This window comes from Apis cerana, linkage group LG5 (genome assembly GCF_029169275.1).
Source record: "Apis cerana isolate GH-2021 linkage group LG5, AcerK_1.0, whole genome shotgun sequence".
Lineage (NCBI taxonomy): Eukaryota > Metazoa > Arthropoda > Insecta > Hymenoptera > Apidae > Apis > Apis cerana.
Genome location: NC_083856.1, coordinates 4,500,162 through 4,527,256, shown reverse-complemented (window position 1 = coordinate 4,527,256; position 27,095 = coordinate 4,500,162). Strand labels below are relative to the sequence as shown.

The following is a 27,095-nucleotide window of genomic DNA, read 5'->3' as shown; positions in this document are numbered from 1 at the left end:
AGATCGTCGTGCATCAAACGTAAACGTTATTCCGAGTATCGAATCTCGCAAGCCACTTATCGATCGATCATCAACGGCGGCGAATAACAATCGAGGCGCAGCAAGATGATCGAGCAATTAAACCGTGATAGTTCCCCCTTCCCCCAGCGGGTCGTAAATTGCTCAGGTGTCGTGCAATTGTATGTGGAGAGGCGGGCGGCGCTTCAATCGAAAGTTTCGCATCGCAGAGATTCGGAGTCCTGTACTTCATAAATCAGTGCCGCCTCGAGCGCGAACCCCGTCCAAGATCGAAGGATCGTATTCTCATGCTAAACAAAGTAATCATGCGAGCCATTCGTCAAAGCACGGGGAACAAACGGGTCCCACTCTCGTCCGAATTCCAAAAACAGCAGGCCACCGCATTGGCCCGGATTCAACTCGGCAACCATCCAAGCGAGGAAGCGAGATTCTAATGAGGCTGAGAGAGAGAGAGAGAGAGAGAGAGAGAGAGAGAGAGAGAAGGGGGGCCGATGGCACGGGTCCCTGGTGCGCAGATCGAGGGATCTCGATATAATACGTTCGATTCGGAATACTTCGTATGTCCACGCGTGGCAGGATCCTTTGATTCATGAACGAGTCTTGTGTATATTATTAGAGAAGTATTAATGGAAACGTTTTGATATTATACGCGAGAAATTTCGAGACAAAGTTTGTTGTAACTACGAACATGTGTTCTTTTGAAAAATATTAGAGGTATGGAATATTTTTGATATTGAATTATTGAAAGTGGAGCCAAATTTCGAGATAGCAATATAATCAGATTTGAATCACGAAAATTTATCCGATTCTAAAATGTATCAAGGAAATTGTGAGATATCGAACTGGAGTATGATATACATAATTTCTGTTATAATTATTATAACAGAAATTCAGAAAAAGGATTAAGAAATTTAAACCATTGAAAATGGTTTAAAATGTACGAAATTATCATATCATGTTAAAGTATGGATACTCAAATGATCGTGATGTAGCGAGGTTGTTTTCTAAATGTGAATTATCACGTAAGTGGTTTTTTGTATGTTTGGTTTAAGAGAATCGTGTAGAGTAATGGTGGTCAGCAAAGGAAGAGAGGAGGGTTGAAGTGGATAGTACATGTGGACTTGTCAGTAATGTTATTTAGAAGGGTCCCTGAAGTCGTAGCTAGGGATTTGTCTGGTGTTACGATGAAGGATTCAGTTTCTTGTGACTTGGTAGAGAGACTTTTGTTGTTTTTCTGTAAAAATAAAATGTATAAAATATCCGAATTTGATTTAAATGTTATCCAATTTTGATTAAATTTTTCAATTTCTTTTGTCGAAATATTAAAAACTTTTTTATTTGTTGAAAAAAAAAAGAGATCATAAATATTCTATGACAGTAACGATGTTAATTTTTATGTAACATTGTCCAAATATGACGTATCAAGTTTTATATAGTTCCTATTGAAAAAAATGTTTTTCGTATTCTGCGTTATTTCGTGCATCAAAATTATTCTTCATTTAGCCAACGACTGACATGCACGAAATAATAAGCACTAATTGGCCGTGTAACATGCGTTTTTACGTGTCACAGAGAAAAAATTCGAAACAGTGAAAATGTTACGTCCAGTCGTTTAATTTCTTCTGAAAATAAATATTCGATGAAAATAATTCCACAATAATTATACAAATTATTTATTCCTTGATTCTTCTTACCTCGAGTATCTTTCCCATAGTTAAAATGGAATTGAATTTCAATCGATAAACCATCCTATATCCTTCAGCTTGGATTATTCGTTGAAGATGTTTGCTTTATCGTAAATCACTCAATTGTGCTCCGTATTGCTTTCGTTGGTTATTAAAGTTGGATTAAAAAGTTCGATTTGTCGAATATCTAAAAAAAATTGTAATGAATTAGTTCAGAAGAGAAAATTTTAAATCGACATATTATTTTGACGAATATTGCGAATTTTATTTGTATATTTTCATCGAAAATTCTTGAAAACCATATCAAGATCCATACTCTTCGCGCATTTCCCTAAAATCAAGAACTTAATCCAAATCTTTCGAACAATGAGATAACGTTGATCTAAATTCAAACAAATATCTAAGCTTTCCACCCTGATTCTTTCTCACGAACCTTTCCATCAACTTTTCGAGACTCGTGACGAGCGTAAAATTTACAAATGTTCTCTGTTCACGATATATCTTTCTGTCGTCGGGAAAAAAAATGGGAGCAGAAATATTCATAGAGCAGTCAGGCTTTTCGAACAGGGGTTGCGCGTATATATGCGCAGTATTGGACTGTTGGCGCGTTTTCGTCGCCCTTCGTATTTCCTATTTCCGTTCCCTGATATTATACGCCGTCACGTCTTAATAAATTTACGACCCCTGCTTCGATTGCTTGCGGCATTGCCCATTTTAATGTCGAATTCGTATGGAATCAGAGAGAGAGAGAGAGAGAGAGAGAGATAAAAAGAAAGAAAATAAGATATTGGAAGGAGAACACATTGTATGGAATGAAACAAAATAAATTCTAATAGTGGGGGGAGAGGAAATTGATTTATGTAGTGGTATTTATTTATCGAGTGATTAAAATTTAAAATTGGAGCAACTTATTTTTTTAAGAACGCTGGAGGATTATCAAAGGATTATTTCTGTTAATGTTTAAATGATAAATTCTTAGTAAAAGAGAGAGACGATATGAGAATGTGATGAAGAATTCTAGCAATTAGAAATTTTTAAAAATTCTAACGATAGAATGTTTAGGGGAAGGGCAATAATACTATAAATAAAATTTTAGTATTAAAATAAGAAGGATGTGGAAGCAGAAAATTGAAATTCCAGATGTAGAGAAAAATAATATAAAGAAAACCATAGCAATAAAGAAAGCAATAGGAAATTCCACAAGCATGAAGACGACGGTGAGAAGGATAAAAGTAACAATAAAATCGTGGGAGTAGCTACAAAGGGAGAAGAAAATAACGTCAATGAATTTCCAAAAAATGAAAATACAGAAAATCAAATTTCCAACTATTCTCAAATACGATATAATCTTTAAATTATTAAGATATCCGATTAATCAAACGCAACTTTTGTTAAATAATTTACTAGGAAGAAAGGTAAAACGGTAAATTAAATTGCCTTGTTAGCATTTATTTTTTATTAATATTATTCTATGAAAAGTTAATTTCAATTTAACTTCGTTCAATTTGTTCAATTCTATTAATATTAATCTTGAAACAATATTCGACGTCCTATCAATAATAATCATAGTTAATCGACGAAGATAATTAAGATAATTTCGAAAACTGTTTACCACTCTATATATAACGCGACGCAACCGAACTATTATGCATGGTTGGTATACATATATGCATTAAATTCCAGACTTGGTTAACCGGTTAGTTATCTAGCTGGCAGGATCGAAGCCACTCTGCTCTCCAGCGACACGCGCCGCCGCTTTTTACGCATTAATCTGCCGCGATCGATCGTTTAATCCGGATTAGAGTTACGAGTGACACGGTTGGAATAAGTAATTGAGCGCGATCCCGCCGGTTGCAATTTAATTTCTACGTTACTTGCGTCTTCTACGCAGCTACGATCCTCAATCTCGGTCTATATATCTGGGACTATCTCTGTTCCATCCTCTTGCGAAAATTGCGGATTTGGAGATGCTAGAAACGTCGAAAGGTTAATTAGACTCTGCTCTGATTAGAGATATAATTGAGATATTTTGGAAAATTATTTTCTATCTTAAGGTGTTTAGGATACAGGTTTATATGATTTTGATTTACTTTCAATTGTTGCTGATTTTTGGAAAATTTTTTGGTGTATTGTTTTCTAATCTATGGATCTTTCAAAACAACATTTGATATTTCATAAACTAATTTCATCTTTCGATATTATATTTTTTTAAAAAGATGTATAATAATAGTATTTTTATTTTTGTTCCAGGTAAGTGCCAATGAAGAGCTCTGCTTCCATCTCACTTTCAACTACTATGTAAGTAATAGTAAATTATTTCACTGTAATGGAATTTATTTAACGTTGAAATAATACGATTTATCGTACCATTAATAATTTCATTCGAATGTAAAAGAACGCGGGTTTCTGCAATTATTGTTCGAATCTTGCGTTCCTAATTTCCTTGAAATCGAAGAGAAAAGAATTAATTAAGAACGTATCGATGCACGGACCAGTTAATTTCGCATAGTAGAAATACCAGAAATTCTTGTTCGGAAATTACTTTCTTAGTCCTCTTCTAGAGTCACTTAAAACCGCATTGGAAAAATTTAACGAATTACTATATTTATTTCTTTACTAAATTTGTAAAAAAAAAAAATCCAAAATACTTCAATAAATTAATTCTTCTCTTCTTCTAAAATATAACTAATTGATCTTAACAAACTATCAAATATAATTACGTAAATAAAATGACATTTAAAAAATTCAACGAATGTAAAAAGGTGTAAAAACATCCCTGATCAATCCGCTTGATTCGCGTCAAATAAAAGAGGGAAGGGAAAAAAAAAAGAAAGAAAGGAAAAAGAATTAAAAAAAAACTAAATCACGAGAAAATTAATTCTCCGTCGCATAATTTGCTCGTAAAGGTAATTTTCTCCCGGCATGAAACGCGATTTCGCTAATAGTTCCTTTCACAATCTAGCCGTCCAACCTTGTAAAAATTTCATCAAAATTTCAACGTGTGCACGTTCAACCTTCCTCTTCTCGAAATGTGGCGAGGGACACCCAGCTACGTGGAAAACGAGGCCGGGATGCATACTCTCGTCTCTCATTTACTTAATTATACGTTAGCCGATAAATCCGGTAATTATCACAGCGCGTGTACGTACGCACGATGCGGGGGAGGGGGCGTTGTTTCGCGGATTGTTTGCACGAATAATTAATTAGCCGAATTTATCCGCGAGATCGATTCGAGCCACGGGCTATCCAAATATCAACAACGTGACACGGCATCACTTCGGAAGCGTCGCGTCGTTTCGATGTATTCCCAGCCATCGTTCCGCGTGAGATCGCATGTCGAGTATGGTTTCCTGCTTCGCGATCCTCCCCCCTCGCCTCTTTCAATATAAGGTATTGACATTCTCGGCGGGAAGTTCGGTATCGAAGTTGGATATTGGATGTCTGCGATGGATTCTTCGTGGAAGGATTGAATGGGGCGAGGGTAACGGTTGTGTGAGGGTGAAGGTTTTCGAAGGGTGAGAAGAGCGTTTGGATTAGGATAAATGTCGGGAAATTTGGAAACAGGATGAAAGGGTATTTCGAAGGGGTTCGGGCGAATTTTATCTCTTTTTGATGCAAGTTCCGAGTTTGAAAATGGATATTTGTGCGTTTTCTTTTTTTTTTTTAATTGAAAAAAGTGCATAATCGAAGATTTAATTATCGTGAAAGTAGCAATAGATAGTTTAGAAAGTTCTAAAGTCAGTCTATAATTTTTATTTCGCATTGATTTATTAAGTATTATGCGATGTAACACGATGAAAGTGTGTACGTTCTATCAATTGTTTCCAAAAATATTTTTCTTTTTCTGGTTGTATCTTGTTTGTTGTAGCTTTAGACTAGATGAAAAAGAAAGCTAGTAGATATTTTTTTCTTTGGTAATAAAAAAAAAATTTAAACAAACATGCGATTAATTCAAACACGCTGAGTGAATACGAGATCGAGAGCGATGGTTTCCGGCTCGTTTCATTCGTCCACTTCTGGACTTTTCCGGCGTTATTCCATAAATTTATCACGAAAGGGAGGGGGAGGGTCTCAGAGCACTCCTTTCGTCTGGTTTTGCTCTTGTTATGCGAGGATATCGATGGAAAGACAAGGTCTGGCCGGGGCAAGATAAATTCGTTCACGGTTGACGCGTTAATACGTCTAGATGGTCGAGCTCAATGCTGCATGCAACGCGATATCGAGCCGAATGAAAAACAGAAGGATCAATGTAGTGTGATAATCTTACGATGTCAACGTGTCAGGTGAAAGGTCGTCCAAGATGATATATTCGCTCTTGTAGTTCGAGCTGGAGATTTTCATTGTCCAGCGTCCAATTTTTTTTCTTCCCCAGACTTTCCTTTTTTTTTTATTTTCAAATAGCGGGAAGAAATGATCGAAATAAATTGTGAAATTCATATAGCGTGGTGTACAAGGAGCTTCTTATTCATTCGTGATTATTTATTAATTAACTGTCGTGAATAAGAAGAGAGAATTATAAGGGGAAGAAAATAGTGAACATTGGAAGAATAAAATTGCGCAAACGAAGTAAACGAAGAAAATAAAATAGAAAAATTAATAATTGTATGACTCACCGAGCTCTATTTTTGTATTTTCTTTTACTTCAAAAGTGATGAAAAATAATCCTAATAAGAGAAGTACTCGTACAAAATAATTAATTCTTTAATGAACAATCCATTGCTTAAATAATTGCCATTTTAAATGTAATATTCTTCAAACTTGGCTCTTCATTCTTCAGCAAAATTCAATAAAGAGATCCTGAAAAATTGAGAAACTGAACTTCGCATCTTCTATCTGATCACGCAATTACAGTTGCACCAAGATATATAGTTTGCTCAATAACCAATTAAAATCGTAGAAATTGGAAGTTGATACTTGTGGAATTCTTCTGTTGAAAGAAAGAAGAAAAATAATAATAATATTGAAAAGCGCGAGGATTGTGAAATATTTAGTTAGGGAGATTTAAAAAAATTAATTAAAAAACGATCTGAAATAATAAACTTTCCAATTGTCCACTCATTTTTTTATTTTCTTTGTGAGATAGATTTATTAGAAGATTAGTGGATTTGATTTAAATTTATTTGGATAGATTTGTTGATGAATTCGAACGGAATGGCTTGGCCTCTTATTAATTAATTTCCCTCGAATCTCGAAATGTTCGAAATGAAAATGCAAGCGATTTATGGCATTTCTATTAAATTTGCAATTTAAACAAGATTTAAAAAAGATTTCATTATTTTAACAATATAGAATAAAATATCAAGCCTTAAAGGAATTGGAGGATTACACGATATCTTTGAAATTGAATCGAAAGTTGGAATCTGAAGTCATTTAACTGTGATAACGTTACTATTGTATCGGAGATATAGGTCAGATCCGTTGTGGATGACATCTCATGTAATTTCGATTCTAGCGAAGATACAATGGGTTCATAATCGGATATAGTCCACAGCTAATTTACTATTTCTCATAGTTGAATTATTATTAAAGACAGCCATTTCCATCAAATCTTTGGTCTCGGTTCTACAATGGCTTTGATCCAAACTTGTGCACAGTAGACAGAAATGCAATTTCATATGAAACGAATAGACTGTTAAATTACGTTCCCGTTATGAGACCTCTTGCAATACAAATAAACCATTTTAAAGTAATGTATAATATACCGAAATGAACATAGAGAGATCAATTGAAAAGAAATTTCACATTTTTCCAGGAATAATTTCATAAAAACTATTCTTTTTATAACACAATAAGAATTCCAAAAAATCACAATCATTAGTCAAGGAAGATTAGTAGAAGTGATTATACGAGCAAGCAAATGATCATTAGCGCAAATTGCGAGTAACCATCCTATCCTGTTTCATTCATTAACAGCGGAACCCATTAAAATGTTTCGTCTTCTTTGTTTCGTCCCAAGATAAAGAATAATTCTATCACTGGAGAACAAAAAAAAAAAGAAGAAGAAGAAGAAATAAATAAATAAATCATCATTGGATTTACCAGAGTTCTGGAACACACCATCGAATTCCAGAAGAATTCCCCTTCAACCTTCGCATCCCTTCGTGTAACCCCATGTATCACAAAGAACTTTCCACACTCGTTCGAATTCGCTTTGCAATCAATTGCCGCGAGTTTACCTCCGTCACCTGTTGTACGTGGTCGCCTTACACGTGTCTTGAATGCGATATCTGCCCGCTTCCGTTCCGATTGAACCGGCTAGAGGGCGACACGTGCCGCTCAATCCTCGGGGAAACAAAAGCGCTTTTCCCCACCCCCTCTCACGGCACGTCGCTGTCGAAGAATGGATGACCGTCTCGTAAATTACGTAGTAGGTGTATGTCGCCCTCGTCGGTTACGTTCGAGATATTGGTAGGTAGGTGGGTTTTGTCGAACGAGAAGGCGGACAAATCATGTTGTCGATAGGGCGGCGTCGGGCGGCGTCGCGACGCCTTTAAAACCGGGTTTGGCCTAAGTCCAGATCCGCTTCCGGGATACGCGCGAACGGCCAACGTTGAACCGGAAGTGGAGGATTCACGGCTCGCCGCGACACGCGTTACTGCGTGGCGCGAGCACGCGATTTTAAAGTTTAAGCGCAGGAAACGGGGGAATAAATCGATCGTTCCGCGCGAATATATGAAACGAATATATTAGGGGAAAGAAATGTTGAAGGTAGAAATATATTGAATTTGTAATTATGCTCAAGCGTTTTTGGCGATATTAGTTTCTACAGATTAAATATTGTGGATTTATTCGTGTATATAAATATTTGTGCTCCTAAATTCGGATTGTTTGCAATTGCTGAAAATTTGTGTCTCTAATTAGTGCTTGTTTTCATTCGATATGGTGGAAGAGAAATATAGAGGTTGTTTTGAAAATAATGTATTTTTACGTTTATTTTAAAGTACGTTTCATATCTGAGCAAATCAAATAAGAATAGAAAACAAGAAGATTACGGATTCAAAGGCAATAGAAGATAAAATATTGATGATTCTTCAAATATATATCATACGTCTGTTATAGATAAGCTCTTGCAGACATTTCTATTTTTTTATATAATTTCGATTTTACGGAAAAATTTATAATTCTTTAAAAAAGATATAACCAAAAATCAGAAATATATTCAGTCTGAATTTTTGAAAGGGTACGGATATGCATTTATATTTGAACTTGTTCAAACGAGGAATATTTTTTTTAACGCTCTTGCACTCACTTCATAAAACTTGGTATTTTCAAAGAAATAGCTCTCTGATCGGGAAGAATTTAGAACTTACCGCCAGATATAAATTCCTTTTTATCGAGTGTATCGTACCACCTTACGTGGCTCGCCCTCGACTTAAATATAAATTTCCTTTTATGGAATTGGCACTGGCTCGGGTACGTGAGTACGCCTTCCCTCCCCCCTCTTTGGGGAGGCTTTGCGTAAATCCAAAAGATTCGTCCCCGTCGTGCATTCGAAATTAATTTTCCATCAAAGAGGAAAAAAAGAAGAAGAAAGAAAACAGCAAAAAGATATATCCACAAATAAATTCTCCTCTTATATCGAATTATATTACACCCATACACATTTACGTAACAAACAAATATTTCCTACGAACGAATATACCCACGATTCGTTCACGATTTCCTTAATTCGTTCTCGTCCGAATTGGAACGAGAAGGACCACGAACACGAACGAGAACGAAGAAGAGAAAAAAGCCGATAGAAAGGGGGAGGCACACGTTCGAAAGCGCGATCCCCTTTTCTAAAGCGCGCGATGATTTTCATGCGGAAATTCGATCGGAACGGGGAGGAGGAATAGCGGGCATAGAGAAACAAGCGTCTCGCCAATCGAGGCAGTCGATTCTGACGCGCAATCCTCGTTGAAATTAGGTTTTGTCGTAGCTGGCTGACGTCCCCGTATTGACAAAGAGAGGAGGCTAGGAGCGAGAGCGAGTGGCGCTAGACCGAGAGGAATGGAAATGGCGCGATTGGAGGGGTGGAGGGGTGGAGAGACGGCGGGGGAGGGGGAGAGAGAGAGAGATAGAACAGACGTTTCGACGGGGGTTGGAAGGGGAGGGCGATTGGAGGGGATGGGATACAGAGAAAGAACGGAAAAACTCAATCTAGGCATAAATCATGCGATATCGATTTCGCTGCCAACTTTCCTCGCTGCCGCCCCCGACATATCAGAGATTCATCCTGTGACGCGGCAATAACATCTCTCACCGGCATAAAAATTCAACTATACATCAAACTGTCATATATAGCGCCGTATTTGTACCTATCTCGCTGATATTTCCTCCGTTCCACCCTCTACCATTCTCTCTCTCTCTCGTTCTCGTATCTTGCCAACCCCTCCCCCTTTTTCGGATATCCTCTCCTTCGCTCTTGAACGATCGCGTACACTCTCTTTTGTATATATGTATCTTATTTATATATATGTGGATGTTTGAAGATACGGAGAGATTTGGATGCTAGTTTTGATAGATCAGCTGGTTTTGACCATAGAGGTTTTTGATGGTTTTGCGGTGTGATACTGCACAAAATTCGAAGCATTTAATGAGGAATCCCGCATTTGGGAATTAATGGAATTTTCGTTTAAATTAATTAGGAATGATGATATATTATACGTTATAAAAATGATATTTTCTTTGTATTCGAAGTTGCTTGATCTATATCGGTTCTCTATATCTTTCCTGTAAAATTTAATCGATATTTTAATAAAAGTACGCGAGATTTCTTGTCCCTCAGAATTCTGAATATTCAAACGTTAAGGAGCAAAAAACAAACTCGACGAACTTATCTAGAAAACTTTTGATCCGCAAAGCACGCACAAAGATTGGGTGCACTCTGTCTCAGCCACCCCCAGGCGTTTCCTACGTCTTTTTCTCCCCGCGAACAAACATCGCGACTTCACCTCTCGTTTTTCTTCTCTTTCTTCGACCATTTCAATCCTCCTCCCTCGTTCTCTCTCTCATCCCACAATCTTGGACAAGTTTTGCGGTGGTCTCAAGACTTCTTCATACTCAATATCTGCGATTGTAAGTTCAGATACCGGTCAAATTCCCAGAACGGAAGCTCCACTTGATCGTATCCTAGACGACACTGCATATATCCACTTCCTCTTCCTCGATTCTTTGGAAAATTTCTCGTTTTTGGGCTCGAGTGTTGCTCTGAACTGAATACTTTTCCGCGATTTCGAATTTGCTCTTTTCCTAAAAAAATTTTTATTGTTAATATAGAATTATAACAGATTGGAGCGATATGGAGAGTGATGAAAAGGAGAAAATATCATAAGTTTCGGAGTGTATTCGTTGAATTAATAAGATTCTGATAAAGATGGATTGAAATATTAATATTTTTAAATCGATAATTAATTTTGAATCTCTCTGTGAAATTGGAAATTTTAATTAATTGTTAATTTCTTAATTTCTTATTTATTAGAACTCTTTTCCTTTTTCTGACGAATACTATTTATTTAAAAATTTTTTTTTATCCCTATATATAAAGTTTCAAGCATTAATTAATATTCACTTTATATTGGAGAATAGTTTCCATGATGTAAATTAAAGTGTCAAAGTAACTGATTGGAGTAATGGCAACCAAGAGTTGCATATAACATTTTAAGATCTTACAGTAGGAACTTGGCCAAAGTTAAGGGTAGTTTATTAGTTTTGAATAAAGTTTCTCGCTTTTGTGCCTTCAAATCTTTACCAATCCATCCAATTCTAAGTAGGCAAACTTTGATACTACGTATGATAGTTGGCTCAAGTTAAAAAATAATTGTATTTATCATTCGTAATTTAATCTTTCTCTTACTATTATAAGAGATCATTAAATTATCATTTTATTTGTAACATTATTCCGTGCGCAATAATATCCCATATAAAAATAACCAATTCGAATTGATTAAATTCGAAGCCAAATAAATGAAAACGAATTTTCCTAATAAATTTTAAACTCAAATTTCAAATCTCTCTTCGTGCTTCATAATTTAATTTTCCAGGAAATATAATCACAAAAGAGTCATGTTCAAATGTTATCGATCAATCGTCACAGTCTTGTTTTATCCTCGAACAATCGATCAAGGAATTATAATAATAACGAACTTCGATTTGACACGAGTTATTCTTTACTGGTTTTGTAGTTTCACAATACCGATACTCAGTGAACAGCTAGAGGCTTATATCGATAAAACATCGGTCGACCAGGCGATAAAGTTGAAAAGTGCATGGGACAAAAGTCCTTTTTCTAAGATCCGCCTGTTCAGTGATGTCTTAGAAAGAATCAAAAGAACAAGTTTTCTCCAGGAAGTTTCACAATGTCGTGTATGGTTTCACACGATGCACAAGACGATGAAGAAAAATATCGACAGTTTTGACAGGATAAATCGTTTCACGAGAATATAAAAATAGCGATCGAAATTCTGTAACTTTTATAAATTAATTCGAAAACTTTTATTATCGATTTAGATAGAAAATTCCTAGATTTTAGGATCAGAATCCTCGAGATTGAATATCATCACCTGTAATACAAACGAATTATCTTCTCATTTGTCGCGTTAAAATCCACCAACCTCAGATCCAACACCAACCAAATCCAATACAATCCTATCTAACCTTTAACATCCCCAAACACCCCTCAAAGTTTCGATTCAACAAATCGATCCAGTTCAACCAATTCTCACGATAATTCGAAAATACTTGGACACGTTCTTTCGAACGAAATATGCAAACGAGAGTGACGGTCGATTTGCCGACGAAACCGATGACCCGAATCGTATCGAGCATTTGGATCCCTCCGATATTCGCCCTTTCTGATATCATCGAATCGTTCTCCCCTAGTGTTGTTCAGAGTCTCGCCTCGTTTACATTCCTGGCCTGTGGCAAAACTGTGTACATATATATATATATATATACATATACATACTCGAAGGGTTAAAGTTTGTAATTTATTAGCTTAGAACGAAGTCAATGGGCCGAGGAGATCTGATAAGTTCTCGACACTTGTCGGGAAGGGGTTGGTTCCGTTGAGGGTGGTTTCCTTTTTCCAGGGATAAATTAAAAATTTAGGGGCCAGTCTCCCCCTGAGGGGAGGGGGAGGAGGTAAGTGGCTCGGGAATTCTTGGCTCTGCTTCATCGTGGAAAGTTTTCGGAAGAACGATGAACCGTGTTCGAGGGGAATATAGGGTTTCGCGAGGAATCTCGGCGATCCGCGAAATTTACAGATTCGCTCGCGTTCCTGTTGTTGTCGGACGGGAATAGTTGAGATTCAATCTTCGAACGATGCGCCCGCTCGATACATTATTATGGGGTTGTTTTAATAACTTCGCGCATCTGAATATTCGCACCTCGTTGGATGCCTGTCTCTATTTCGTCCACCGCAGTAATTTCCAATGTTTCTATTCTTATGTTGAAATCGCGAATTAAACGTTAAGAAGCAAGGAAAAAGTAATATTCCTCTTCTTGAATCTATTTCTTACATAAATCAGGTGATAATAAAGATACAATACTTTTGAGACAAGTTTCAAAAATTTATTAAGAATAATTGTATCTAGAAAAGTATTGGAATGTTTGGATCAAGTAAAAAAATATGTAGCTGTTTTTTTAGTTTATTTGACGTTTGTAGTTTAATTCGAAATATTACAATTCATCAGGGAACAAAAAAGAATGTTATTCCTTTTTCATCTTTTCTTATCTTTTTTTTTTTTTTTTTTTGAAAGAGTGTGGATGGTTTTTCATTTCATTCGTTTCACGTTCATTATATGCGTGACAGGAAAACTATTTTTTCAAACCAAAATTTACAAGTATTGTATTGCGCTCCACAATTTTTTTAATTTATTTTGTATTCGTAACTAACAATCTTAAGTATTGTTTAATCTTTGACATCGATAATCTCTTGTAGAAATAATAAATATCTAGAATAATTCAAGATTTGTACATTAAATATAAATATATCGATCATTCGTAGGAAATCTCTTTTATTACCTCTTTAATTTTTTAAAACGGTAATGGTACTTCTTTAAATGCGCTCTCGTTATTTCTTCATTTCATCTGGAACACAATTTTTTCCATTTCTTGTTACATTTGTAATACAGAAATAATGAGGACCGAAGGAAAATCTGTCAAGTGACAGATTTAGTTGATCCTTTCCGCTCCTCCAATTTAACGTCTCATTAAATGTACCTCCGAACGTTTCCAGAAAATCCTTTACGAACGATACGGAGACAAATGAGACTACGCTCTATTAATTGTCGTCCCAGCACGAAGAAGCCATGATTTGCACGCGCTGTTTTCCACGGATCGACGGCGAATCGACCTCGCGAATACGTTTTTGGCTCGCAAATATTCGTCTGCTGGATATATCGGGCACACGTTCCAACACGAATGTGCCCACCGACGTTTGCAAATGTTTGTTAGAAACCGGCGTTTCATGGATACTTGTCTTTATGAAACTAGCGTGCGGTTACACGAGCGTTGAACAAACTGACATTCTATGAAACGCAATATTGTACTACATTTATGAGCAATTATGCGAGTTATTGTGTGTCTATTTCTAGGGAAATAGTCAGTAACTTTGATAATAATTTAAAATAGTTAATACTCGCGAAACAGTAATATTTTTCTGTATTAATAAAAATGCGGATGTTTATCGAGATAAGAAACGAAGATTAAATAGAGATTCCTTCCTTTATCCTTCAAATATCGTATTTTTGCGCATTGAAATTTTGCATAAATGCATAAATACTCGGCATTACTTTATGAAACGTCTATAGTTAGAATATATGTTATTTGAATAAATTTCAGGTAGCCGAAGTAATGATCGTGTCTCGAATATTTTATAAAAATTATGGATGCGTTACACAAGCAATTGCAAATGTCACAGGATAAATATTAATAAAACAGCCAGAAAATTTATCGAAATTTTCCAATTATTATTTCTGGTACTCGAGCAAAAGCAAGAGGAGTGGTAAAATATTAGAAAATTTGCTTGATATTTTTCATAAATTCTTGTATCTCTCGCTTAAACATTAGAGTAGATATTTAAAAATTAGGAAATTCCCTCTCCTGACCCTAAAAATTTAAATTGGCGATTATAACGTCAAGAAACAAGAAGAAGTAAAAAGTCGCGGTTGATTTATTTTTCAATTCTCGTTTCGTTTCGATGTTTACAATTTAAGTTGATGTATCACGCTTAGAATTCCTAGAACAGAGACGTGATACGATATCGAAACTCGAGTTGATCCTTGGCCCCAATTCCAATCCTTCTTTTTTCTCGATCGGCCGTTTCCTGCTCGCGATCCGGAAATCGTTCTCCTCTTCGTTCTGGAAGAAGATCCATGCGCGGCATCGATCGATTCACCCCCTTGGCCGTGGTCGACTTCTGATTTCCGCGTGTTCGAGAATAATGATCGCCTCTCTCTCTCTCTCTTTCTCTCTTTTTCCTTCTCGTATTGCTCGTCGATTTTAATTCCTCCTTTTGTAATTTTCTGCTCAATTGTGCATCCTTTTTATCCGTCCTACCTTTGGCTTTTTTCTTTCTTTCTTTCTTTTTTTTTTGGATTGTTAATTTATTGGAGATTCGAAAAATCTCAGGGTTCAGGGATGCGGATAGATAAGCGTGGTATCTTTTTCCTTGTATTTTCACTTTCTGATTCAATTTAATCGTGCTTTCCTATTCGTACGTGTTTGGTTTTGGTTAATGTATCGAAGATAAAGGGGATAAGTTAATGGTAATTCAGATTATTTGGGTTTTTTCTTTTATTTATCTATTTAGATAATTAATTGTAATTATTGTATAATTTCTTAATCTCTTCTTCTTTATAATATGTTGGATTAAAATTTTGGAATATTGTGTGAAAGAATAGTAAATTATGGATGGGCAACTAGATTATCTGTCATGTTGAAACGAAGGTGTAGCTTTTTAGGTAAATTGTATATTGTTTCATTGAAATTAATGTTGGGGAATGACAGTGTGAATACTTTATGTATTAATCAAGAATAATGTATGCTAAAATTGAAATGTTTCGTTGAAATGTTAATTAAAATTCAGAACCAAGATCTAACAGATTAAAACGATAAGATACGATTTATTGAAATTTCTTTTCTTACTTATTGTTTAGCGTAAAATTTATAAATATATTATTATAACATTAACAAATTGTAAACATTAATATTAATATTATAATCTAACAATGTAATTTATTATTAATATTATTCACGTTACATTAGGCCAATATTTATATTGAATATTATTACAAGAATACTTAATAATATTCGTATTTATTATTAAAAATAATAATTCCCTGTTACATATAATTAATAAAATAAAATACAATTATACGCAAAATTTGAAAAATCGACACAGATTGATATTTTCCCGTCAATTAAAATATTATATTAAAAAAATTTATCGTATCGACAAATACGACAGTTTCCAACGTAAACGATCCCAAAATTCAGCGAAAAATCAATCTCTGCACTCTGACAATATCGAGTTTCCAATAGATACACATGATTTCTCCTCGTTCGAGCATATTTTTCCCTAAACCACGACAGCATCGGTTATAATAGCGTATAAAACGCGTAGAGACGGGCAAGAAAGGTGGAAATTTCGCATGCACGCGTTGAATCCGTTGAATCGCGAATATCGAGTGAGAAAAAGAAAAGAAAAGAGAGGGAAAAAAATAAAAGAGAGGAAGAAGAAGAAGAAGAAGAAGAAGAAATGGATATCGTATCCCCAAGGAAAGCGATAGAGATATAAGATTTTTAGTTTTCCGTCGCTGGTCCTTTGGTTTCATCTCGAAAGTTGAATTGCAATTCCATCTATCTTTATCTGTTTCGTCGGGAGTGCCTCTTTTCCTTCATGATCGTCCTGAATAAAAGAAACGACACGGGAATATTACAATTGACAATGAAGTGGTTCAAAAATAAATGGGATATTCTTTCGAATTTATTATTTTCTTTCGTGGCTTTGAATCTTTTTAGACTTGAAGCCATATTTCGTGGTTTTGCATATTTTTTTAATGTGCGAATATTTATTCGAAGATAAAGAAAAGAATTGTTTTGGTTGGTGGAGAAATAATTTAGCAATTAGAAATAAAAGAAATTCGATAAAATGAAGATCTTGGATAGGAATGGAACAAACAAGAATTTATATTTATTTACAATAAATGTGATGCATCGTCAAACGGATCAAACAATCAAAGTATATGTTGCTTGATTTGTTTTTATCTTTTTATGTATCTTGCTGGAAAACAAAATTGAAAAAATATCGTTATTTATCGAATTCCATGAACAAAAATCGAATTTATGTCATTATGTCAAACTAAATCACGATGCGATGATAGTCGTTTCGAAAAATAAAGAAAGGAAAAATGTTGAAAATTGTAGTCGACAGAAATATCGAAAAGTCGAAACATTTTTTGGAAAAAAAAAAAAAGATAACAAATCGATAATCCACATCAGATACAAATATAATTTAATGAAATTCTCTTTTATTCGAATGAATAACTAGGAATATTATTTATGAAATTTATGAATTGATATCTATTTTTTAAAAGATAAAGCGATCAAATTAGCATTTCTGATTGAATAGAAAAACATTTGAAAATTTTACTTAATTTAATATTTATATCGTATCCAAAAATATTTGTTAGCTTATTTTTATATTTTTATATATAGAAGCATCTTGTGGATTATCATGAAACATGAGATTTAACAATGAATCGTGAAATATAACGTAATATATAATGAATTTTCCCATTTAGTGAATTTCACAGTAGCTGTTATTTGGCTACAAAATTATTCTTTGAAATAAATTATGTATATATTTTTTTTTCTCGGTAATTCATTATCCAATATAATAATTTGTGATAATGAGATTTGCTATGAATCTTCAGCACTTACTAAGAGTATTAATAATTTATTCGAATTAATACAACGAATTATGGTAATAATGATAATTTATGATACATTTGATAATTCCCAATGAAATTTGTACATTTCAAAATAATCAATTATTGAAATAAATAATATCATTCAATACTAATATACAAATATATTAATATAATCACAATCTTAAATATTACACGAACTGTACCCATTTATTTTATTATTCATTATTTAACACGATTGAATTCCACCAATACAAATCTTACTACTCACATCTACGTGTTCATTGTTCTTTCGAAATTTTCGTTGACGTTTTCAAAATTTTTAACGAAACGATATTCAATTCCTAATTTTCCTAGAATTTTTATACTGGATAGCCAAATACTCGATTTGATATTCATCAATAAAAATCACTCATCAATCAATTTTCAAAGGAAAAATTTTAAAGGCAGAGAGACAAATTCTGATTCATTCAAAATTCATTCATCCAAAATAGATGAATGAATTCGATAATTTATCTCGAACTTTGCCAAACATTCTGTCGCGCCGTTAAAACATTAAAACACGATACACGGGATGGTGGAATGTGGGAAAGGGGTTGTTGCGATAATTACCGGTGTCTTAGAAATTTATCTCGCAGCGAGAACTGATTGCGAGCTGTGTAAAGCCACGGTCACGATGGCAAGCTGTGAAACAGAATAGCTAATTTTACGAGGTAATCGTCGCTGGAACGAGTTCAAACTACGAGCGTAGTTTCCACGATGCGAACGGATATAAAACTCGCCTGTTTCGCGCCTCAATAAATCATATTATTTTACCGTGCTTCTCTCTCTCTTTCTCTCTCTTTTCTCTCTCTTTCGTGTTGGATACAACTGGCGGTAATTTCTTTGGTGGGAAAAAAACGAGGAGGAATTTTTAGAATCGCTTTAGCTCGTTGCAACTTCGTTTCTGAGGAAAAATTGGAAAGTTGAAGATCAGTTCTTGGATATTTTCACCTATGGTGTATATTTATTGGAACGTTGGAGGGTGTAAGTTGGTCGAAGATAATTTTATCGAGAAAAAAAGGAAGAAGAAGAGGAGATTTGATTTTGAAGTTTTCTTTATATCGTGCAAGTTTGTGATGATGATGGTGATTTGTGATAAGGGTGGAATAAAGGGGAGATTAAGTGTAGGGTAATATTTTCGTGTAGAATATTGAGTTTCGAAAGCTGATTGGAAGTAACGCGAGTATCTTCGTTAATGAAGCAAGAAAATGTGCGAGTAATGTAGCGGAATAATTTGAAGGGAAGCTAGAAAAATCATTAATTCTTTATGTTGTCGTATTACAGGATGAAGGTCATCTCATCCGATGCACCCTTAAATTATTCAACATATAACAACGGAACGATTCTTCGATTAATAACAATTTTCACAAGACTCGGATAGCACGCGTCTTATTATTCATCATTACAAGATCTATTTCACGTTCCAAAGGTTCAATCATGAACACCATAATACCTCGCTGCGGTGTAACTAGATTTCCAAGCAAACAAGTTCAAATCGTGGGGAACTCGATCGACTCGAAACTTCCCGTCCCGATTCTCAGTTCTCAAAGATAATCTATTCGTGGCGAATGATGGGAACAATTGCTTCCCTCCCCGTCCAACAACCCCTCCACGACGAAGCGACGAAAATTAAACTCGAGCTTACCTTTCGAGCCGATCTTTTTCGTCATCGTGACTCGTCTTTATGGATATTGCCAATTTCGTTCGCTTTGTAAAAACGTGCCCAATGTTCATTACGACGCCGCGAAGGATGAAATTGCCGAGATGGATGCATTAAGAAATTTAGAAGAAATTTAGGAAAGGAATTCTTAAGAGAATGAACTTCTCTTCGATGAAAAACGACGAATAAGTTTTGTCGGTTTAGATGTCTGTGCGAATTTTAATTATTTCTTTCTTATAACTCTATCATTTTTACGATATGTACTCGAGAATACAGTTTCTCTTTTCCTCAAAATAAATTAACCATCATTTATTACTTTGTTCCATTCAAACAAATTTCATTGTAGGCCTTCCAGTTTTCCAATTCCTCGTTCGTAACGAAACATCACGAGAAGCTTTCTTATCCACTTGCTAAAACTTCCCCCTTTAATCTTGTAACGTGAATTAACAGGAGAAAGCCCGTCCAACAAAGACAAAGTATCGAAAATCTTTCACCGACCATCCCCCTCCTCGCAGTCATTCTTCCATCAGCCCTCGATTCTCCCTATTTTCCCTTAGCTGGCGGAAAATTCGGTGTAACCAGCTCGTGAAGATACATTTTTCCTCTTATATATATATATATACATCTCTAGGTTTCTTATCCTCTTCCTTATTTCGGAAAACGTAATTTACCTGGCACCTGTTCGCTCGGTATCGTTCGCCTCGGCCAAGGGTAAGCTCCTTGCTAGCTCATCGACGCGAAATGGCCCTCTTTTGCCCATTTTTCATCGTACATATCGTTCCTCGCCACGTTTTGAACTCGGGGAGGTTGGTTTGGAACCCTATTAAAAAATTAACAGGCGTGACAACGTTTGGGAAAATAGGATTTTCCCCATATTTACCGATTAAAATAATTTTAGGATCTCGGTTGGAAATATGGCAATATTTTCTTTCTCCCGTGAAAAATATCGAAGATTGTGTGTATCACTATAATTCTCTATTTGTCGAGTATTTCGTTTATTTAATTTCTGCGTTTCGTCGCGTATTATGTTTATCTTTCATCCGTTATTGCCATTCGACCACGTGTTACATTGTTTGTTATGAGTGGCACGAATTTCACGTTGCTTCGAAAATATTAATTTTTGCGCCTGTCATTATTTACACTTCGCCTCAATTGTACAATTTATACCGAGCTGTATGTATTTTTATATAATTTAACGAACATTTTTAACGGATCAAAATGTGGGAGTTATCAGTTCCGATATTCGTACAAATAAATTCATTTGCCTGTGAAATCTTGCACAAACTCGTACGAGTTGATACGTGTAGCAAAAGTTCCTTCCGGTCATCCACGTTCAATTCTACAAGATTGATATTTACTCCTCTGTATCCCTGATGCAATGGATCCCTGAGGCTCAGGATATAATCCTTGGGAATCCGGGATGCATCCCTTCAAGAACAGGCATCGATACGTATATCGTTTCGCTCCTCCTTGTGAAAACATAGCCCTGAAATTATACCAATTCTCGTCGTTCCATCGAAATAACAAAACTGTAGGTCGTAGATAATCCTGACCGTTTCAATTGCAAATGATTTTAATATTCCTGCCGTTTCCACGTCCTCGTAAAATGTTCATTCTCGCAGAGCAATTATAGATTTAACGGAGCATTGGGTCCATTCGCGAACCGTTCCCATTCTTCAAATGACTCGACGTTAACGCGATTTATTTAATCTAACCCCTCGTTTAATTCTTGCCACACGGTTCTCATACGCGATTATAATAACTTTTTAATTATTCGAAGATCGAAAATATTAATTAACGTTGTATAATTTTCGACTCGTTTTAAGATTTATTCTCTACAAGTAGTTTTATGATTTAATGGATGATTGTTTTAGTTCAAAATATTCAAGGTAGAAACGTCTCGAGGGCAATATTTGCATACAGATTTCATAAGTTTCTTTTTCGAATAACACGTTAATTACTGGTGATTCTTCTTGAGAAACAGTTAATCTGAAAATCAATTAATTTGAATTAATATAACAATGGATAGAATTTTCGAGTAACTCACGTCTCGTAGAGAAAGAAAAATTGTTCCTCTCTCGATGTTCATCGAATCCAATCAAAGGAAGATCGAAGAAGAATCTTGATAGAATCTTCGAGTGGCAAGAACTGTATTAACTTCTTTTCCTATTCGAAATTATCACCCATCATTTTCCACCACTCACTTGTCATTTACACGATTCGCAAAACGAGAATCGTCGAGCAGATTTTTGATTCGTTCGTGATGGGGCATAAATTTTCGTGGCCGTCTAGAAACGGAATAAACACTTAAACATGCATCAAGCGCACTCGCCCAAACGGGCCACGCGACGTGTATTTATATTTTATTCGCGTATCTCCGGCAGATACGACCTCGTATTTTATGTATAGACTGGTATAATGTTTGCTGCGTTTCGTTCTGTGATGTTGCGCGAAATGTGGACCACCCGCATCTCTGTCGCTGTTTCGTGTAACTTTTCTCTCTCTCTCTTTCTCTCTCTGTCTCTTTCTCTCTTTGATTCGGTGGATTTCGTTCCTCACAATGGGAGTCGCGATCTGGATGATCGACTTGTGAATTTGAAGGTTGTAGAATCTTTTTTCTTATTCGTCCCTGTTATCCTTTTAGAACTTGTTATTATTATTATTTTTTTTTTTTAAATAGAATAGAATTCTATATTTATTGTAATGTTAAATTGAGAGACGTGATTTTGGATTATAGAGTAGATTTATTTTTCTTGTGAGAAGTGACTTTATAGTTATATTTTCCCTTGGAATTGAATTAATGCTTCTTGAGAAAGAAACGTCGGAAGAAAGATTCGGAAATATCGAAGTAGAAGAAAAGTCAAAGCACAAGATAAGAGATAGTTCAATGGGATTCAGGTTCTAAAAGAAGGTCAGCTATTTGAAATAGAATCAGTCGGAAGATACTTATTTTAAATTACCTATACTTATTTTTCCACCATTCCTCTCTAAAATTCAGTTCCTTAATTTTATTTATCTCTTCCAAGAATAAATTTCTGAAAAGGGATATGGATAAACTTCTCCAATTCATAAATTCGTATTTTCTCCATTTTCTTTCTTCATCCTTTTTTTTTCTATTTTATTAAGATCAACACAAGTGAAATAAAACTATAATAAAACGAAAAAGAAAATAGACAATACAAAGTATCATTTAATTAAAAATATTGTCTCTGATGTAAAGAACTTGAGTACATAATAATGAAAAGTTTAAAATGTAAAATTAAATTAAAGTCAAGGGAGAAAGTAATAAAAGTAATAATGATTTCACACTTTATAAAATTGCACATTTAAAAGATATATACTTCAAACGTAATACAAAACGTTATCGGGAAGATGAAGTAAACAAAATGTTTCATAAAAGAAGTACAAATACATTCTTAAAAATTTACCAAGCTGAAATCTTTACTGCACCCAATAATTTTCGAGCTGAAAAATTTCCTCGAAGGAGTCGATCTGGTTGATTTCTTTCATGCTCGCAACACTATAAAAAAAGAAAAATATTGTTATTTATTTAATTTTCAGTATTTCCACGTGAAAATTCCTGAACCATAGAAGTTCCAATAGAGCCTCTAATTTCTTTTAAAACAGGTGCTCCATTTTATACGATACGAAATCCCATAAGATGCAAGGTCTATGCTATATAGACCTCGTTCGTGATAATAGAAAGGAAGGCGTGCTCTCTCGATATTGCTCCTGAAGGAAAAATCAATCGAGCGATCTTCCCTCTTTATTTTCTCTTTCGCTCCTCCACTTTTCCTTTCTCCTCCCATCTCATACCTCCCTTTTATTTCTGTCCTGTCTTTGTTTATTCGATTGCTTCTTTTCCATTCCGTTATTAATACCTTTACCTGCTCGCGTCCCCCTCCTCCGCGTTTTATTCCCCCTTTTTCCTCCTGGGTGCAGAGCCTCTTCCCCCCGTTATTTTTCGTTTATGATAGGATTTTTCTTGTTATCGAGGCTTTTCGCTTTTCTCTTTGTATCCCATTCCATTATTGGCGGCTTTACTCCTCCTCCTCCCCCTCCCGCAATCTAGACTCTCCGCTTTGTTGTTTTCCTTTTTCCTCCATTCTATTGTTTACTCGATACTTCTCGTTGCGTTTTCAGTTTCCTATATTCGTTTATCCGGTTCTTTCTTCGCCGCCTTTACCGATACCCCCCGCAGTTTCTTTCTTATTCTTGATTCTAATTTTTTTCTGCTATTTTTATTTCGTTACATTCACGTCTCTCTCTCTCTCTCTTTTATTATTTTTTTCTTCAACCTCTTATTTCATCGCATGCTTTGCAAGGAATTCTTATTTCTTCGTATTTTTTTCACGAAAAATTAAAATTGTTTCGAATTGTTTCTTTAGAGTCAATGGTAATGTAATGTTAACTTTGGGATAATTATGATGAAAATAAATCTGTTTTATCTTTTTACATGATATTTGTTGTATTTTTCCACAACAAAATAGAAGAAAATTCGATATTTTGCTTTTCGAAATCGATTCTTTTAATTCGACTGCTACCTTTAAAATTAACTCTTCCCACGCGTTGATTTAAAACTCTACACGTACGTTCCATGTTCCTTTTATCGATTTTATCACGATTGATATCTCGTGTTACGTTTGGATATAAATTCAAATTGAAAAATAATCTAACAATAAATCTCCATTCGAATCTATTCTCGATTTTTCCAACTCTCCCAATAATTAAGAGTAATCGAATATTCCCTTCGAAACTCCCCTTAAAATCCTCCCTTTTCCGCATAATTTCTGCATATCCTTCTCTTCCACTCCAATACAATTAAATATTGATCAACAAAAATACACCCTCAAACGATTCTCCAATTTTCCTTTCTAACAATTTCTCCATCGGATCTATTCGGAACCAGATATCGATCCCCGACTTCCGACCATGCGTCCCATCCCCCGATCCATCCTCGTTTTTCGCCCATCCCCGTTTCCCCTCTCCCCGTACATCCATTCGAGTGCATTTCTCAATTATGAGGCAACCGTAGCCAACGACGTAGCGATTCACACCCGTGGCGTTTTCCGTCGGTGAGGATCGATCATCCACCGCCACGGCTACGTAAATACGTTGTATTTTCACCCTTTCCCCCGAAATTTATTCTCCTCCCTATTTTCCACGTCAATCTGTCCCGGCCAATTCTGTCGGACGGATGTCTTGACGCGCATCGGCCACCGACCCCGATCGCCATTTTTGCCGAATCCTCGTCATCTGAGGGGGGGAGGGTGAGGTGATTCGATTAAACTCGTGGAATCTGACGGGTTCATTACCGATCAAATCGAGTTGTCGGGTTAAATCGGCAAGCTCTGCTCGATTGCTCCTTAATTACCGGGGGAAACGTGTTTAATCGTTCATGTAATTTTCCATCCTGGCCCCACTGTGCGTTCAATTTACGTTCCGCGGTTTTCAAAAGTCGATGGTTTCTCATGGCTGATGGATGGGAAACCGAATATTCACGAAGTGGGAATAATAATTTGCAACGTTTTAATGACGAATAACGGTGTACAGTGAATATAGAGGGTTCGTGAAGTGGAGGGAAAATAAAAGAGAATTTATTTGGAGATCCTTTTAAATCGATTTTTAATCAATTTTCGTAGTATTTCTTGTCTCAGTGTGAATTAGTTCGATCGTTGTACTTATTTATTTCGATATTAAAAAATGTTTCAAATAAATATGTTGAATAGGAGGATGTAAATTTATTAAAAGTCAACTTCACTTTTTTAAATAGAATCATTATACACAAAGTATTTGTAAGCAAAAATTTTTGAGCACTGGATGAGGTTGATCTTCGAGAAAGAACGAATAATTAAAATATAAATCTTTCTATTTAAACCATTTCACAACGATTAACCACGATATTTCCTTTCTTCTTCCGTTCATTTTGCATTAGAAAGAGAATGCGTAACGGAAACAAATAAAGCGAAAGTTTATTCGTATCCATCATTGTTAAAAAGTGGATAACGGAAGGGGCGCTTTCGAGGAAAAGTTTTTTATTTGCAAATCAATTTACAAAAGCATCGAGATGCCTTAATGGACCGTTATCTTCCATTAACTTCCCGCGCAGAGTTTTCGTTGTAATGACCCGAGCTGGAATCAGGGGGGCCCTCTCCTCGAATCCAAGCCAATTTTACGAGCTGCCAACGTTTCCTCTGCGCCGATTTTCACCGAATAATTCGTTTCCCGATTAAAATCGAAAGGATCCAATCGTGACTCGTCTACGAATTCGCCGAGAATCGATCGAGACGATGAAATTGATATTGCGCTTCGAATACGATAACGTTTTCTTATTTTGTGTTAGATCTTAAATATCTGATTAATTTTTTTATTGCTCGTTCGAGTATTATATATTATATTTGGAAGAGAAAAAAAGAGATAGGAGGAAATTAGATTTTCAAAGGAATACAGTTTGATAAAAAGGAGAGAAATTTAAAGAAATAAAAGAAGGGGGAAATCGAAGAAAATGAAAAGATACATAAGGGGAGTCAAAACAGTGAAAAAGAGGACGGAAGAAAGATCGATTGAAAAAGCGGTCAAATGGAATAAAAACTCGATAAGAAGAAAAAAGGAGAAATAAACAGAGATTACAAAAGAAAAATCGAAAATAACTAAAAACAGATTTTTAAAAAAACTGTAGAAATCGGTTGCAAAAGAAATTGAAGAAAAATACATCTTTATTTATCATAGACTTTGATATCCCTTTTCTTTTTGTTTAATAATTAATCAAATTCTGAGAGAATATAATTTGAACAAATGCTTAAAAATTTTTTAATATTTCAATACAGGGTCGAAATATAACAAAATATATATCTTACAAATCATTCAGATTTTTCGAGAACATCCTCCATCGATTTTTCCTCGAACAATAAATAAAACAATCTCGTGCCTATATACCTTATCCACAAATTGAGACTTATAAAGTTATAAGAATTTATAATTTCAACGCATGATTTGACATAATAACGAATCTGACTAATAGAGGTAATAAACGATCGAAGAAAAGAAGAATAAAAGGGAATGCATTTTTTACATGCATCCACAGAATCTCCATTGGAATCGGAAAAGATCGGCCGATGAACGTTTCATTAACGAAACGAAAATTCTCGAACGCCGTGTAAAAAGCGCATCCACCGCAAGATGATGCACAACTCGTTAACCGGCCAGCTGCATCAGGCATTTTAAATATTCCAGGCAAACAAAACCTGGTTATTCGCACCGTTAATGGCGGCTAACCGGTATAAAAGCTGCCCTCCTCTCCCTCCCTCGTTGACACGATCGTCGAATTTATTTCCACGGTACGGGAAAGAGACATATTTCACGGGGTTGGTGAGGGTTGACCGGGGAGGAAAAAATTATGCGCTGCAACGGGTACTTATATGGACGGCTCGTTTTCCGGCAAATCGACCATGCATGTGGTGTTAATGACATGGATGGAAGCTGTGAAATTCGTTCGGATTCGATGGTTCTTTTTTTTCTCTCTCTCTCTCTCTCTCTCTCTTCGATTTTTTTCCCCTCTTTTCTCTTCGACGATGCTGCGTCGCATTTTTGATGATCGTTTTGAGCAAGGTTGAAATGGTAGTCGGGTTGAATGGGAAATGGGGATTTGAATGAGTGATTTGGAGATATCGAGTTTTAGTATTCGAGTGAAATATGAAAAAAATTTGTCGAAATGGTTTTTTTTTTCGTTTTAACATGTTGTTGTGCGTGTGACATTTTTTTTTATTTATGGATTTG

At 35.3% G+C, this 27,095-nt stretch overlaps 1 protein-coding gene and 1 long non-coding RNA gene across 12 annotated transcripts in view; one reads left to right on the top strand and one right to left on the bottom strand.

Annotated features, from left to right (window-relative positions):
- Positions 1-27,095, top strand: part of LOC107996518 (nephrin) — a 419,478-nt gene that overhangs the window by 187,145 nt on the left and 205,238 nt on the right. Inside the window, exon 1 of one of the 11 annotated variants that reach the window (XM_062074579.1) lies at positions 3,474-3,689. The exons of 9 other annotated variants lie outside the window; for them this stretch is intronic. In XM_062074579.1, coding sequence (XP_061930563.1) covers positions 3,671-3,689 — 19 coding nt within the window. In that variant the 5' untranslated portion in view covers positions 3,474-3,670. Of the gene's footprint in view, positions 1-3,473; positions 3,690-27,095 lie in introns of those variants that run through there. One more of the 11 variants, XM_062074584.1, reaches the window with a different exon arrangement.
- Positions 1,324-2,180, bottom strand: LOC133666065 (uncharacterized). The gene is made up of 2 exons (XR_009829620.1): positions 1,713-2,180; positions 1,324-1,640 (listed from the first exon to the last, which is right to left on the bottom strand). It is a non-coding gene; the product is annotated as an uncharacterized LOC133666065 (long non-coding RNA).